General features: G+C 33.0%; 1 protein-coding gene and 1 long non-coding RNA gene across 4 annotated transcripts; both read left to right on the top strand.

Annotated features, from left to right (window-relative positions):
• Positions 1 to 4,502: 4,502 nt before the first annotated feature.
• On the top strand, positions 4,503 to 6,453 carry LOC103839181. Of its 3 annotated transcripts, none has more exons than XR_004451099.1 (3): positions 4,503 to 4,660; positions 4,887 to 4,991; positions 5,081 to 6,453. It is a non-coding gene; the product is annotated as an uncharacterized LOC103839181 (long non-coding RNA). The 3 variants fall into 3 exon arrangements; XR_004451098.1 differs by having other exon boundaries at positions 4,881 to 4,991; XR_004451100.1 differs by having other exon boundaries at positions 4,537 to 4,601.
• A 1,720-nt stretch (positions 6,454 to 8,173) lies between these two features.
• LOC103839182 (berberine bridge enzyme-like 25) lies at positions 8,174 to 16,491 on the top strand. Its single transcript, XM_009115671.2, has 2 exons — positions 8,174 to 12,945; positions 15,177 to 16,491. Exons 1-2 carry the CDS (start codon positions 12,443 to 12,445, stop codon positions 16,294 to 16,296), a joined length of 1,623 nt encoding a protein of 540 aa, XP_009113919.2. The 5' UTR covers positions 8,174 to 12,442; the 3' UTR covers positions 16,297 to 16,491.
• The last annotated feature ends 113 nt before the right edge of the window (positions 16,492 to 16,604 follow it).

Here is a 16,604-nt window from a genome sequence, read left to right as displayed (position 1 = left end):
CCAAATCTGGTCTTCATTAGTTTATTCATCTCCATTTGTTTATTCATTCTCATTGTCTTATTCTCCTTGCTAGATCTATTTATGTAACTATTGTAGACACTAAATCAATCTAAGAAAAAATGTTCCTCAAATATTCTTGTTTCTCTCTCTTGGATTTTCTCACATATCTCTCTTAGTTCTTCACCAAAATCTCTCAAATAATTCTCATAAACTCTCACTAATTCTCATAAATTTTCAAATGGGCCACCCACGCCCGCTCATTCGGCATGTGGGCTCTATACCGTTCCAAAAGTCGGTTTGTTAATTTTTTTCGAAGGTTCGAAATCATTATTTATTGACTAAACAATCAGTACATGACATTTTTCCTGTGCTTTGGCCTCACTCACACGGTATCGCGAATCATTTCCCGGCAGGTCACTCATCCTTCAACTACTTCAGCTCAAGCACGCTTAACTTTGGAGTTTTAAATGGATGTGTGACGGAAAAGGTAAGTCAACTTTGGTGAAATAGATAGCCAAATCAATCCTCTTAAACCTTTCAATATATCACAACTTGGAATGTTACAATTCACCCCTCTCAAAGAACGCAACATCCTCGGTGCCCCACACGATAGGTCTCAAGACGCCTCTCGGGTCAGAACCGAGATGGCTAACATGGCTCTGATACCACTTATAACACCCCAACCACCCACGGCTAAAGGGCCACCCACACCCGCTCACTCGAACCGTGGATCCCATCCCGTTTCAACGGTCGGTTCGATAATTTTTCCGAAAGCTTAAAATCATTGTTTACTGACCCTGCAATCACCACATGACCTTTTCCCGTGCTTTGGCCTCACTCACACGGTATCGCGAATCACTTCCTGACAGGTCACCCATCCTTCCATTACTCCAGCTCAAGCATGGTTAATTCTAAAATTTTAAACGGATGTGTGACGAAAAAGGTAAGTTTACTTTGGTGACATAAGTATCCAAATCAAACCTCTTAAACTTTTTCATATATTAACCTCTTCAACTTTTTCATATATCACAACTCGGGATATTATAATAACCAAAATGCTTTTTTAAAAAGTTTCGGTTACAAAAGAAACATGAAAAGAAATAGATTAATTGTTAATAAAACCAGCAATAGGTACATAGAGAAATAGAAAGAGGTGGTGTTGGATAGAAGACATTGATCGAAAGGATTGAGTGAAGAGATCAATTTTATCAAACAAAACCCTAAGCCCGTTTCTATCGTTACTCTGGATGGGAACAACAAAACAATCATATGAATAAAAACTTCAGAATTACATGATATGATTAACATGACAATTAATTATTATGAATAATAAATATTTGATGAAAATTTTTGTATACTTCCTTTTTTTTTAATTTTATATTATTAAAACAAATTAAAAATCACATTAATCATATAATAAGAAAATTTAGATTTTTTCTTATATGTTATGTTTTGAATTTTTTTTTTAAACAGCTATAAATTTCTAAAAAAATTAAGTCACACATTGAAACATTAAAACTTTTATGATAAATGGTTTAACTTTTTTCGTTATAACAAGATATAAATGATCATAAAATCATATAAATACGAAGTCTCATTAACAGATATTCATATTAAATATATATATATATATATATATTAATATCGTTTAAATTAAACTATATACCACATAAAATACATAAATATGTTATTTTGGAATTTGCTTTGAAAAAGCATCGTGAGCTTAATATTTTAAATTTTGAAATTTGCATTGGAAAAATATCACATTAAATTTTTTGTGATTAATTGGTTTAATTTTTTTTTGTAACAGTAAATATAAAAATGTTAATAAAATCATATGAGTGTAAAGTATCAATAATAAATACTTACTAGATTCAAACCGGCGCTAAAGCATGGAATAATTTTTATTTTAAAGTTGAAAATGCTAATGATATGCACAAAAATAGAATGATCATTTGCTGATATGAAACTAAAAATTTTAGAGATGAATTAGTAAATGATGTTAATAAAAAGTTCTTTAAATAAATAACAAAAAGTGTGTTTTTGTCTTGTTTTTCCCACAGTTCCATTTTCTCACACCAACATTTTCAGTAAACACCATTTTCTCATATGCTACAATTACCGTCACTGTTAAAATCATCAGATCAAGGGATTAGATTTGAAATGCATATGGCTTCAGTTTTCCTCCGTCAATTTAATTAGTTTTTGTTGGAGAGAAAGAGAACTCAGAATGATGAGAACACACCTTATCTTGGAGAGCCTGAACACAACAACGAACTTATAAAACTCAAAGATTTAACTAAATCTGAGGATTATATTTTTTGTAAGATATTGGAGAACAGTTTGTAGCTTCCATATATGATATTTAAAAGACCTGAAAAGAAGAAAGTTTGAAAGTTAAAAATCGGCGTAAGAACAATGGTGAATCTACTTTGTATAGAGAATGTTATAATGGTGAGTCTGGAAATACTGGGATAAATAAAAATAGGCGTAAGAATAATGGTGAGTCTACTTTGTATAGAGAATGTTATAATGGTGAGTCTGGAAATACTGGGACAAATAATTTTTTTAGTTGATTAAGGTTTCTTGCAGGTTCAGTTCATTAACAGAAGAGAAGGAAGTAAACAACCATTTACGTCCAATTATATTTAGTAGTCAAGCCATCTAACAATAATAAAAGGAGAAATCCTCACCATTTAACCTGTCCACGTAGGCAGATTAAATCAACCAATGAGGAAGTTTAATTTTGCGATATCACCATAGCTGATATAAAATGAACTTTCATGTGGGTTGTATTACAATTATTGTTCGGCCCACTCTAGCCCATGTTAAGTAACCATGTTCCCGACTTATCCACTTCATCTTTTTTTTTTAATTCTGATTTTTTTTCCTTACGTTACTTTCTCAATTTATCATGATCATCAATTTATTCTTAAATGTTTCGTTCCATCTCCCCTTAATCCTTCTCTACAGTTCTATATCTAAACCTAAATCAAACTCTACTCTGAAAAGCTACAGCCATGGCCATGAAATCCACCGGAAAAAAAAATCTATGCCATATAGCTCTCATGTCTTTATCGATGGCTTCTCCCGTTCTTCCACTATCTGCATCTCTGATTGTCATCGTCAAGATCGTAACTTCTGGATGATGATTCATTCCTCAGGTATTCCTACTTCAGTACATATGCGATGCCTGACTTACATGATGTTTCTCACCACAAATACATGCGCATGATGACTCTTAAAGGTTCTAAATCCATCATCACAACTCCTCACACCGTCTTCTTCGACGACATGTTTGCCAGAATCCTAAACCAGATGCTTATTGGTCTTCAACTACTCTTCATCGACGAGAAGGTAAGGCCTGCTATTCTGAATCCTTTATTTTTCTTGCTCTGAAATTCCAATATTAATGTATTATAAGGTTTGGGTTTAAAAAGACAGAATTTGCATGCTAACGGACGAATGCTAATTCTAACTGTGATTTCATTATTAGTTTCAGGATCTGCTATTAACGACCAGCTACACACATTTTTGTGACAATTTTGAGGATAACAAAGATGCAGTGGTGAAATGACAACAATTTAATTGGTCAGTTCGGTATGGGGTTATATTCATCATTCTCATTTTTATTGTTCTCCAGGGAGATTGATTTACAGTATATGATGTTGAGTTAATTGGTCAGTTCGGTATGAGTCTTTTTTGTGGAATTGATACGAAAGTTTTAGCCTTTATGGCTATTGATATTTGATCTGTTTGAGGAGAAGTTGTTTGGTTTAGTTCTGTATATGATAGGTAATGATGATGCTTTTGTTAAAAGGTTCAAGCTTTCTTCTTTGTGTTTGGTTTCTTTAGGAAGCAAGATGATTACGAGGTAGTGAGGAAAGTGGGTAGAGGCAAATACAGTGAGGTTTTAGAGGGGATTAACATGAACAGCAACGAGAAGTGTGTTATCAAGATCCTTAAGCCTGTCAAGAAGAAGAAGGTTAGTGTCTTACATTACTTAAAGTTAGATAGGTTCTTTTGTGAATTGTTATTTATGTGATCAGCCTCTTCGTGGGTTATCAAGATCTGGTTCTTTCTGATAACTACAATACTCATTTGTTCAGCTGCTAAATCTTTTTATTTTAATCTATGCTCAAGCTTTCACATGTTCAAACCTGATTCTTAATCTTGATTTGATTTATTACCAAGTTTGACTGAATCGTTCATAATCTTGGTTTCATTCCACAGATTCAGATCTTATGTATTTTTAAGGCTGACACTGTCTTCTTGCTCTTACAGCTGTACTTGCAGCTGAGTTTCTTTTCCTGTGAACCCTTAACCACTCCTCTGCAAATGGCTGCCTCCGATGGAATTTCCGCTGAACTTGCTGCTCAGCACACAACCTTTAACGATCTCGGCCTTGGTCGGCCCTCTCAGGTAATCACCTTTACCTTATCTCCATGGTTTGAACAGTTATTTGAACCTAAAAATCATCTTCATCATATCTCCCGACCGTTGTCATTATGTATGTGTCACTATGGGGCGCCGCTGTCACAACTTTTAGGGAGCATATGAGCTTATATGATATTACACACTCTGTCATGGTGGACACCATGGTTAGTTCCAAGTTATAGTTTGACTTGAACATTTACACCAGCCAAGCTTTCATCAACATGTATGTCGCAAGTCTCACTCAAAAATACATGACCAATCATTTAAGTAAAAATGTATAACATATGGTTCCATGCTATATTTTGTTTTTCAACCTTCATGTCAGTCCATATTGCAATTTATATTAACATGGGTCTGCTAACTATCTATATGGTCATTGACATTAAATATATTTTTTCGTAATAATTTTACAAAAAAATAATGTGTCATCCTCATTTTGGGAGGTGCAGCTGCTGAGGATTTCCCACATGTCGAGACAATGGGAGAGATTCAAAAGCAAGAACTTGTGTCAATTGGGGGATCTTTGCACGCACCTTTCCAAGTCCACCGACCAGGTTACTATAACTCTATTCTGCCATTTTTTGCGAGAACTATATCATTTTATGAAGTACCTATTGACATCTCCTCAATTGCCTTTGTGAAGATCCATGAAGCTGACGAAAATCCCTAAGAAAGGTGCAGCCTCTGGCCCTAGAGGCGTCCGTCTCCGCTCACAGTCAACTCATCTTACATTTCCTTAAGCATTATCGACACTGTCATTAACAAAAAAAAAATTAACGTATGATAGACTAATTGGCGGTGGAGTGTAAGAGCTCCCAAGATGCTTCAAAGAACTTGCTGGCAAGCAGTGCCTCTTTTAGATTCGAGTGACACCCTACAATTTCACTCCCCAGTCCCCACTACCGGACCTTCACAGTGTCTACTGGAGATGTGGATGTGAAGACCATTCAGGGGTAAGCTAAGCTTTGTTTTTTTTTTAATATAAATTGTAAGCTAAGCTTTGTTGAGATCTGTGTTTAAAAAGGCGAGCGCCTTTTGCGCCAAGGGGCAAGGCGAACTAAGGCGACAGCCCTACCGCCATGGACCTCCAAGGCGAGGGTATGTTCCGTAAGGCGCTCGCCAAGTGCGCATTGGTCATAAGGCGGTGCCTTAAAAGGCAACACAAAGGCACGCCATGGAGACGATGACGTTAACCGATACTAAACCACGTAGAAACCCTAACATAATAAATGGACCAACCTTTAACCAAACTTAAAACCAAACGTCTAAAAACTTATCAAAACCGTAGCTTGCTCTTTTAGAAAAGCAAAGTTAAAAACTTAACAAAACATGGATCTCATGGACTGTGTTTTGCATAAGGTTAGTATGTACTATCTTCTCTAATCTCAAGGGGCTTTCTTGTGATAAAAACTATTTAATAAAAGATAAAATCATCACGTGAATGAAATTTGTATATTACGCACGGATACATAACAAGACATAACTAACGTATTCTTCAAGTGGGTCTTCAAGGCGAGCGCTTTCTTGCGCCATGGCGCAAGGCGTAAGGCACACACCTCATCGCCTTGGATCGCCATGCACCATTTAAAACACAGTTTGAGATAATAACCTGGATGGAGGTGATCTAGAAAAAAAACTTCATGTTCGTATCAGGGTGAAAGTAACAACAGAGCTCCACAAGTGGTAAGCCAAAGTGAGCAACCACCTGCTTCTGCAAGCGATCCGATAGATGCGGCTACAAAAGTGATGGCAGTGGATCAACAACACCACCCAGCTTTGGAGGCCAAGAGAAGAGTTGCAAACGCTACCTTGAGTGATAGTTGGAAGTGTAGTAAGCCGTAGTTCCCACTAAGATTTATGTTCGTGTATTACAAACTGAACATTAACTATTTCCCTTTTGTTTTTAATTTCCATGTTTGGTTTTTTGTTTTTAAATTTGTTGCAACCAAGCTCCAACTTGGCAGCAATTTATATTCATTTTTAATAAAGGACCCTGGATGGCTGTTTCCACATAAACAATCAACTAATATAATTCAAGCATGAATACATTAAGGTTGTACGTAATTGGACACACTTCGACTTCATACAACGCAGAAAACCAGAATCTCATAAGTGTTTCCGAACCCCATTCTGCATGGCAAGCTAAAACAGAATCGAATGAGCCTTTGGAGACTGGAGATAGACCACACTCTTGCACTCCAGTAATTGCTCCCAGTTATCAAGGTATTTTCTACCATTCGAATTGATCTGCATAAATTAATGACACAATTTGATCAAATAAGTCACATATCTTAAATATTATACATTAGTTTACAAATATATATATATATATGACTATTGATTATTTGTTGATTTTTCTATTGAAACTATGAGTTGTGCATAAGTTTGGATCAATAGTGATTAATAACATATTTTCATGAGAATCCAACAAATATGTCAGATAAATAAGTATTTAGATTACAGTTTTAATTAACTTTTATTGATCTGCATCTACATCATCCTCTATATAGTATAATCAAAAGATAACCACTTTAAATTTAAATTTCAAGCATTTTAAATTCGTTATAAAATATATTTTTTTATAAATTAACCATAATTTATGTATTTTATATATTATATGTAAATATATTTTTCCGAATACGGGCGTAGCCCGGGAAACCCCTAGTTATAACATAAGAGAAGATAAACTGATTTATAAGCAGGCATGTCAGCTCAGTAAATATTTATGAAGTGGATATTTAACAAACGGTTTTGTGTTCGGTCAGTTTAGAATAATTACATCGGTTATCATTTTGGTTTATTTTAATACGTAGGTCCAAAACATCCTACTATATAAAAGAGACTAAATCTCACTTTTCTAAACCCTGCTACATGGGCAAAATATTGTGAACCAACCAAGATGCCATGTCATCCGGACTGGTTTGAGTTAAAAAAAAAACTATTTTCAGAGCCCATTCGACCCATCTCGAAGCCCATTCCCGAGCCACTCTTTCATAAGCATAATTCCGTGTTCTAAACATCTCGTGTTAAATTTTTAAAACACTCATATCTTAAAAATAGTTTAGAAAATATCTTTATATAAATGTTTTTTCTTGAATAATATTTAATAATATATTTTTGTATCTTTTTAACTTTTATAATAAAAATATTGTTTTCAAATAGCAACAAAATATATATAAGAATTATCTTATTTTAAAATTTTTTGATAATTTTATTATATTATTTTAGAATCAATTATTTAATATTAATGTAACATATAAATTTTATAAATTTTATATGATTAAAATAAAATTCGTTTTTAATTATATATAAAATTCATTAAGGGTATTGTATTAATTAACATATTAGCGAATCAGTTAGAAATCAATAATAAATCAATAACCAGTCTAAAAGCTAAAACCTAATAAAATATGACAAATAAGAAAAACTAACTAAATTTTAATATAAAATAGAAATTTAATATTACTAAAATAAAATTCATTTTTAATATATATATATATATAATATTAATTAAGGGTATTTTTAAAATTAGTAAATTAGTGACTTAGCTAAAAATAAATAATAAATCAATGATTTAACTAAAACCTAATAAAAACATGACAAATAAGCAAATTTACTAAAATTATGGATAATATAAAATATAATTGATTCTTTAATACAAAATTAAAATAAGAGTTTTGTTAAATAAAACATAAGTTTGCTGTATTTATGTTACAAAAAAAAAATAATCATTAATAGTGTCGTAGGAATAAGGTCTTTCCCATTAGCGAATAAAATTGAAGCAACAAGCTCAACGTATAGATGAGATTATGGAGATTGATATGGGAGTTGAGGTAACGGACACAACTGTTCCTCCGCAAAGAAACGTTCCTGCTAGACATCCTGGATAAATGAAAGAGACAAATCTGGACTTGGCTTTGTGTAAATGGATGGTGACTTTCCAATGCTGTTTGGAGCAAAGGCCGATATACACGCACCAAATCACCACTGCAAGCGGAAGTTGAAGGTTTGATATGGGCAATGTAAGTGATACTGAAGTTTGGACACAGAGATATGGTCTTTCAATCGACTGTGAACAACTGGTTATACTCGTTCAAAAGAAGGAAGATTGGCATGCGTTGGACTCGGAGCTCGACGAAATACAGGCTGTATCCAAAGAATTTTCTGAACTTTCTATTGCTTATATTCCTAGATCTTTAAAATTTCGTACGAATAGCCTAGCAAAAAGTGTCCGATCACGCGCATCTCAATCAGCTTTTGTAAACCCTTTTGCACCAAGTTGGCTAGCCCCACAAGCTAGCATGAGGGTGCCAAAAAAAAAGAATAAAATTAAAAGTGAAACTAAATATCCCAATGAACAAATTTATCAGAAGTCCATATTTATTGGGATGTCTATATTGGACAAACAATTTTTTCTTAGACAATTATAGAATATAGTCACGAAAATCAATCCTAAAATATATAATTTGAAAAAACCATTTAAACAAACCATCAATATTACACCAAATAAGAATATAAAGACCAACTATATTCTCTTCATATATAATGTGTTGTAGTAAGATTCAAAAAAATTAACTTACTTTACAATAAGGAAAAATTAGATTTTTATTTCCAAATTTACAGTAAAAGACATAACATTTTATAAAACTAAACAATTGACATAATAGTACAAAAATATAAAAAAAATTAAAATACTATCCGCGCGTAGCGCGGAGAAGGACCTAGTTATATGTAAAAGTAACGCGTGATTTTTAAGTGATGACTTATTGAATAGGTCCAATTAAAAGATAGATATGAAAATATAATGTATATCTATGTTATTAATATCATTGAAATTTAATCATATACCCTATAAAATAAATAAAATGATTGTTTGATTTATTTACCAAAAACGTTATTGTAAATAAACAAAAGTATTGTTTTGATTTATGTACTTCATCTAATTTAATTATATATATAATACGTAAATTAATACAAAATAAATAATAATATATAAAATGTATTTCAATACATATTGTTCATCTCGTGCAAGACGCATATATCTTAAGCTAGTCTCTTGTTTAATAGCGGCCATGGATACAAGCAAAGGAAGCATGTACTTCTAGCCTTTCATAAAATATGAAATATGTCGGCCTTCTTTTTAACAAAATCTATGGTAGAGTAATTTGTTTATAGTTACGAATAGTGTGTTTGAGGTGTTGGGTTCAAGTACAACCAACTACTATTTCTAATTTTTTATATGTAAGTAGCCCAAAAAAATTTTTTTTGCTTCCAGCCTGTTCTTGTTACATTGTCAAACCAATAATCTAACCAACTATTCACCATCCACTCATGGCAGATTACTACCTAGTGTAAATTAATATCCAACCAAATTATGATAAGTGAGATTTGCACAGAACTCTTTCCACTTTGCTCTAATTTAAACACAGTGACTTCCATTTTTTTTTCTCCCAGTCACATACAAAATTAGGAATCTTAAAACATAATAAGAACCAAAGTTCACATCCTAACCATACGGAATAAATATTTCAGATATGCATATCAGACCAAGCCTGAAGCCTAAGCCGGCCTTGAACATATATGAGAAATATCTCACGTGCACCTGATCTTGAACAAATTCTTGTATATATGCAATTTAGATCATGTTTATATAGACTTTACAACAACAAACTTTGAAAAAGTTCACATTAGAGCATCTCCAACTTCACTTTATTTTTCACTCTAAAATAAAGTTTAGAGTAAAAGCGCTCTAGTGGTACTTTATTTTTCACTCAATAATAGAGTAAAAATGAGTTTACTCTATATATTAAGTACGTTATCTTTTTGTTCATCACTCTATTTTTTACTCTAAAATAAAATATCATTATAGTATAACTCAACTTTATTATAAAATTAATCTTTTTTAGAATGAAAAATAGAGTGCACCATTGGAAATAGTCTTAGTCCCTTAAACAAATAATAGTATGGATTGCCGTTATTCTTTGGTATTCTTCATTTACGCAAAAGGTCTCAAGTTCTTTTTTTTAATATATAAACAGTGAATCGGAACAAGACATCTGGCTAGTCATCGAACAAACAGTGAATCTCACAAATAAATTAGGCTTATCACTAATACACAAGGAGAAAAAAGAATAAATACAGCAGGAGGGAAAAAACCTAAGGTTCGAGGACCCGTTACCGGTTCCGTCATCACCAGAAGTCTGCGGCCAACAAAGCCGACCAAATCGAAATTTAGTCGACCACTGCAAAGATACTTTTTCTCAAACCAGCACCGACACACAGCTGCTCGATCCACACGACACTCTCTTTCTCTTACCGACTATCAAGAACTGGAAATTGAAACATACCAACTAGTTAAGGGGAACCACCATCCTCAACAAGTCTGTCTATCTTGCCAGACGCTGACCAGTACGGAGATACGGAGAGGTCGTATTCAACACACTAACCCGAGACTTGATCTTGAACTATAGATAGGGGAGGGGATAGATAACCTGAAGGCTTCCTAGAACCGAAACGGAGACGCTTTGGCCAAACGAAGCCATAAAACGGGCTCAGATGGAGATGTCTAAAAACACGCTGAGACGATCACCTGCAAGCCATTGATGGACTCCAGCTTGACGAGAAGATCGAAGACCCACCAAGCACTGGGATAGCTGGAGACCAAACGCGCCGTCACAGAGAGGGAAATGGACCTGCATAGACCACCTGAAGGTCCAACCATCTCACACGCATCACCTCTAAAAATTAGAGGATGAATCAAAAGGCTAGGCTGAAGCAACAACCGGTGACAGGACGGAGTTGCAGATACGATGAAGAACCGGCTCGAAAAACCCAAAACAAAAGGTGCACAGTTCCGAGAAGGGCTCTCTGCTGCTTAAACCGAAGGATAGAGGAGACAAAGATCGAAGAACACCACCGGATCTCCAACGCCTGAGCATAGACAACTCCACGCGTCAAGAGAGCCGAAGGTCTTCACGCGCCATCGAGGAAACCTGCATCGGACACCGCAAGAGAAGAGACCACCGCTGCACGTCTAGAAGTCGAGGACCTCTGAGGCACATCTTGAAAGGGGTTGAAACCGTGTCCAAAGCCGAGACACCAAGGCAACAAACTAACAGAGACAACAGCCTCTCCATAATGACGAAAGGACAGATCCATGTCAGGTGTGACTCTTCCAAAGCCCACGCGCCACTAACTCGCGGAAGTAAACGATAAAGCAAGACAGATCTGGGAAAAAAACGCTCCAGATCATGAAAATGGTTGAAGTATATGATTATGTATTATGTCATCTTTCCTCGCTTGACTTTGATGGTTTGGTTTAAGCGTGTGTGATTAGCTTCTAAAATTACAATCACCATAACTGCAAAACTTGAACAGATCAATAATAAAGAAAAACTGAACTGATCCATGAACAAAAACTGAATCAAAATTTAAACAATTAAAACAAAATGTTCGACATTGATGAAAAAAAAATACTCATGTGAATGTACGGATCAAGATTTAATTCATAGATATAATAAAATATTTAATCTATTTGATCTGCATTTATCCATTTATTTAATTTGCATTTATCCCATTTGATCTATATAACCTACATTATCTTATATAACCTACAGTATCTGAATAATCTACACGATCTGTACTATTTGAACAGCCTTTATGATTTTAAACATATTTTTTTTAAAAAGTCAACGTTTTCAAGACAAGTGAATAAAAGATTGTCACGTCACCAAGATATATTTGCCATTTCAAGACAAGTGAATAAATAATGTAAACCCAACTAACGAATCTTTTGACAATCCTGAGCACGCCATCTTTGAATATAAACATAACCACTAAAGTTGATTGAGTCATTTTTATCCAAGTGTATATATGAACAAAGTTTATTCATTGACAAAAAAAAAACACAATAGACATTCATTCATTTCCACCTTGAAGCCTGTTTGTTTGTTTTCTCTCCTTTTTTTTTGATCAAGTTTGTTTTCTCTCTTGTAATGCTGCAGGGATGGGAGTTTTAAAATCAGCGCCTGTGATTTCTTACATTTCGTTTTTAGCCCTATATTTTTCTTTCTACACAGTAGCATTAACTTCTTCAAACTCCTTACAAGATGACTTCATCAATTGTCTCCACCAAAACACAAATGTCGATTTTCCACTCGAGAAAGCATTCTTCAGTCCTGAAAGGAACGCCTCGATGTTCATTGAAGTCCTTAACTCGACAGCTCAAAATCAACGATACTTGACCAAATCAATGCCTAAACCGGGTTTCATATTCAAACCAGTTCACGAGACACACGTCCAAGCTTCCATCATATGTTCCAAGAAACTGGGAATTCATCTCCGTGTTAGGAGCGGCGGTCACGATTATGAAGGCGTCTCTTATGTTTCACAGATAGAAATACCGTTTATAATTATTGATCTGTCGAAACTGAGACAGATCAACGTTGATATTGAAGACAATAGTGTTTGGGTTGAAGCTGGTGCTACGACTGGTGAGCTTTACTACAGGTAAGTCTAGTTCTGTACTAAGCACCAGTTTTATTTTTTAATGAAAATTGGAAATATAAACAAAAAATTCAGCATGTTTATCTTTATAGGATAATATCTTTTTGTTTCATTTTTACCTTTATTTTTCTTTATATTTATCAAACTTAATGAAATACATAATTTTATAAACCCAAAAATTATGAAAAATAGGAACAATAGAAAAATACTGAGATAAAATCAATGTAGTATTTTTATTTTCTCTGAGTTCTAAAACTTGTTAAATAAAAATTTTAAATTTTGTTCTAATAATATATATACTATTATTTATGAAGTGATTTAGCTTATTTCTCATGATTTCCATGATTTTAGGTAATTTTACTTATTTATCATGTTTTAATTAGGTTTAAGCTGAGTCATTAATTTATTAATAGTTTTTAGTTGAGTTCATAATTTAATAATTTAAATAATATAACTATAAAATATGTAATTAGATATATAATTATTTTGATTTTGCTTATTTGTCATGATTTCCATGATTTTAGTAAATTTTGCTGATTTGTCATGTTTTTTATTAGGTTTTAGCTTAGTCGTTGATTTATTAATAATTTTTAGTTGAATCACTAATTAAAAAAATTATCCGTAATGAATTTTATATCTAATAAAAAACGAATTTTGATTTAATAATATTTAAATCTATATGTTATATTAAAATTCTTATTTTCTTATTTGTCATATTTTATTAGGTTTAAAGCTTTTATATAGAGGTCATTGATTTATTAATAGTTTTTAACTGAGTATTTATTAATTTTCACAAAACCTGTAATGAATTTTTTATATAACAAAACACGAATTTTATTTTAATAATATTAAATTTATATGCTATATAAAATAATTAATTATAAACTAATATAATAAAATTGTGAAAATATATTTAAAAATTAAGAGAATTCTTATATATATATATATATAATGTGTTGCTATCTGAAAACAATATTTTATTATAAAGTTAAAAAATTAAGATATAAAAAAATTTATAATTAAATATTAGTCAAACAAAAATATTTATATAAGTACATAGTTTGATGAACGTTTTTTGACATTTATAAATAATTTGATGTTTGATTTAACTATTTAAAATCATAAATAATATCTAAACTTGTAACTGAGTTCAAAACAAATTTTCTTGCTTTTACTTTAAACCAGTTTAAATTTAATTCGTGAAACACTATAGCTTCAGTTGGTGACACTAGAAGAATGAAAAAAATGAACAAAATAAAATTTCATTCAAGGAATTGAAAAAATAAAAAAAAAATATGAATTTTTGTTCAGTTTGTTCCTTATCAAAATTGCATTGGGAAATCTTTTCTTATAAATTCATTCCTCCATGAAAAATTAGAAGAAAAAAGTGGGATCTACCTTTCAATAATTTGACTAAAATTTTAATATAACTGTTATAAATTTTGAGGAACAAATAATTCACCATAATTTTTTTCTTCAACATGTTCACCGGTTAGAGTTTTCTTATGCCGATTTTTAGATAGATAAAACATAAAATAATAAGTATTCGTAAGATGATTATGTCCGCATGGGCGGACAAGACACCTAGTTAAATTTTATATTCTACTGTACAAACTGAATTCCGCGTTTGTTAGGCAATAAACTTTTACTAGAATAAATTGAATTCCATGTTTTGTTAGTCAATCTACTTTTATTAGAATAAGTAGTCTACAAATTTCAAAATTTGTTAATTTTTTTTGTTATATGCTGCTTATTCAACTCTTAATCTAACCATTAAACTGTATAGGAATATGCAATCTACAGACAATTCAATGTTTTAAGATTAGTAGAATTTAATTTTTAGCTCATTGTTTTATTTTACACCAGAGTAAAATCTGTAATCTACGGATAACCATTATCAAATCTCCAAAAATATGGAAGTATAGTTACCAAATATTTTGAAAATATATACTAAAATATTGTGCTATTTCGATATTACATTGATAAACTAAAGGTTTGATTTCAGATCTGAATTTTTAAAAATCTAGAAGAAAATAAGAGTAAAAAATATAAAACTCAAACATAATTATGTTAATTTAATCCTTTTTGGAAGAGTTATTTACTTATTTTGACGTTTTCTAAATACTTAAAACCCATATGTTTGACTTCACAATATGCAATGACAAAACGTAACCAGATAACTGTACACAAGAAAACACAATTTGACTATTGAACATTTGGTATGTTAACTGTAGAATTTCAGAGAAGAGCAAGACTCATGGATGCCCTGCTGGTATATACCCGAGCTTAGGCATAGGTGGGCATATAACAGGCGGTGCATACGGTTCCTTGATGAGAAAGTATGGTCTTGCTGCAGATAACGTTCTAGACGCAAAGCTTGTCGATGTTAATGGCAAATTACTAGACAGAACCGCGATGGGAGAGGATACTTTTTGGGCGATTAGAGGAGGCGCAGGAGGGAGTTTCGGGATAATATTGTCATGGAAGATCAAGCTTGTTCCTGTTCCTAAAACCCTAACTGTCTTCACGGTCACCAAAACATTAGACCAAGACGCAGGATTCAAGATTCTTTCAAAGTGGCAACAAGTTGCGGACAAGCTCGTTGAAGAGCTCTTCTTACGCGTGTTCTTCACCATAGCTGGAAACAATGAAAACAGAACTGTGGCCATGTCATACATAGGTCAGTTTCTTGGCGAGAAAGGCAACTTGATGGAGGTAATGAGCAAGGGTTTTCCAGAACTAGGGCTAACTCTGGAGGATTGTATAGAAATGAACTGGATTGAATCCATCATGTACAGCTCTGGATTCTCAACTACCACTCCTCCTCCTCCTGAGGTTTTGCTTCAAGCAAAGTCACCTCTTGGAGAAGTTTACTTCAAAGCCAAATCAGACTTCGCTAAAGAACCGATTCCTGTTTTAGGTCTTAAAGGGATGATCAAGAAGATTCTTGAAGAAGAAGCTGCAGTAATGATATGGACTCCATACGGTGGAATGATGGATAAAATCCCTGAATCTGAGATCCCGTTTCCGCATAGAAGCGGAACCAGCTTCATGATTCTGTATTATAGGAGCTGGTCAGACACCGAGAAGAGACCAGACATGCGTATCAAATGGATCAGGGAGTTGTACAATTACATGACGCCTTATGTCTCAAGCAATCCAAGACAAGCATATGTGAACTACAGAGATCTAGACCTGGGACAGAACAACAACTTAAAGACAAGCCTCAAACAAGCTCAAGTCTGGGGAGCAAAGTACTTCAAAGACAATTTCAATAGGTTGGTGAAGATTAAAACAAAGGTTGATCCAGAGAACTTCTTTCGACACGAACAAAGCATCCCACCTCTTTACTGAAGCTAAGAAGATGATTTTTAAACAAAATTCAAATAAGTATCATCATACAATAAACTCGAATATATCGAACAATGCTTCTCTTTGTTTGGTAAATTGTTAAATCGAACAATCCTTTTTTTGGTTAACTGTTAAATCGAACAATGCTTCTTTTTTTTTTGGTAAATGACTATATGTTAATCGAACAATGCTTCTTCTTCTTTTTCTTCATTTCTTTCTTTCTTTCTTTCTTTACAATCTTGAATAGATATGATGGATGTACCTTAAAATTCAAAACAGAGATTTTTTATACGTCACCAAAGTGATCTCAA

This window comes from Brassica rapa, chromosome A09, assembly GCF_000309985.2.
Source record: "Brassica rapa cultivar Chiifu-401-42 chromosome A09, CAAS_Brap_v3.01, whole genome shotgun sequence".
Taxonomy (NCBI): Eukaryota; Viridiplantae; Streptophyta; class Magnoliopsida; order Brassicales; family Brassicaceae; genus Brassica; species Brassica rapa.
Note: the sequence above shows the minus strand (reverse complement) of the source record. Positions and strands in the feature narration are given on the sequence as shown.

Coding starts and splice junctions, on each gene's coding strand:
- LOC103839182 (XM_009115671.2), top strand. CDS start 12,443: ATGGGAGTTTTAAAATCAGCGCCTGTGATTTCTTACATTTCGTTTTTA. Junction 12,946..15,176: donor ACTGGTGAGCTTTACTACAG/GTAAGTCTAGTT, acceptor TGTTAACTGTAG/AATTTCAGAGAAGAGCAAGA.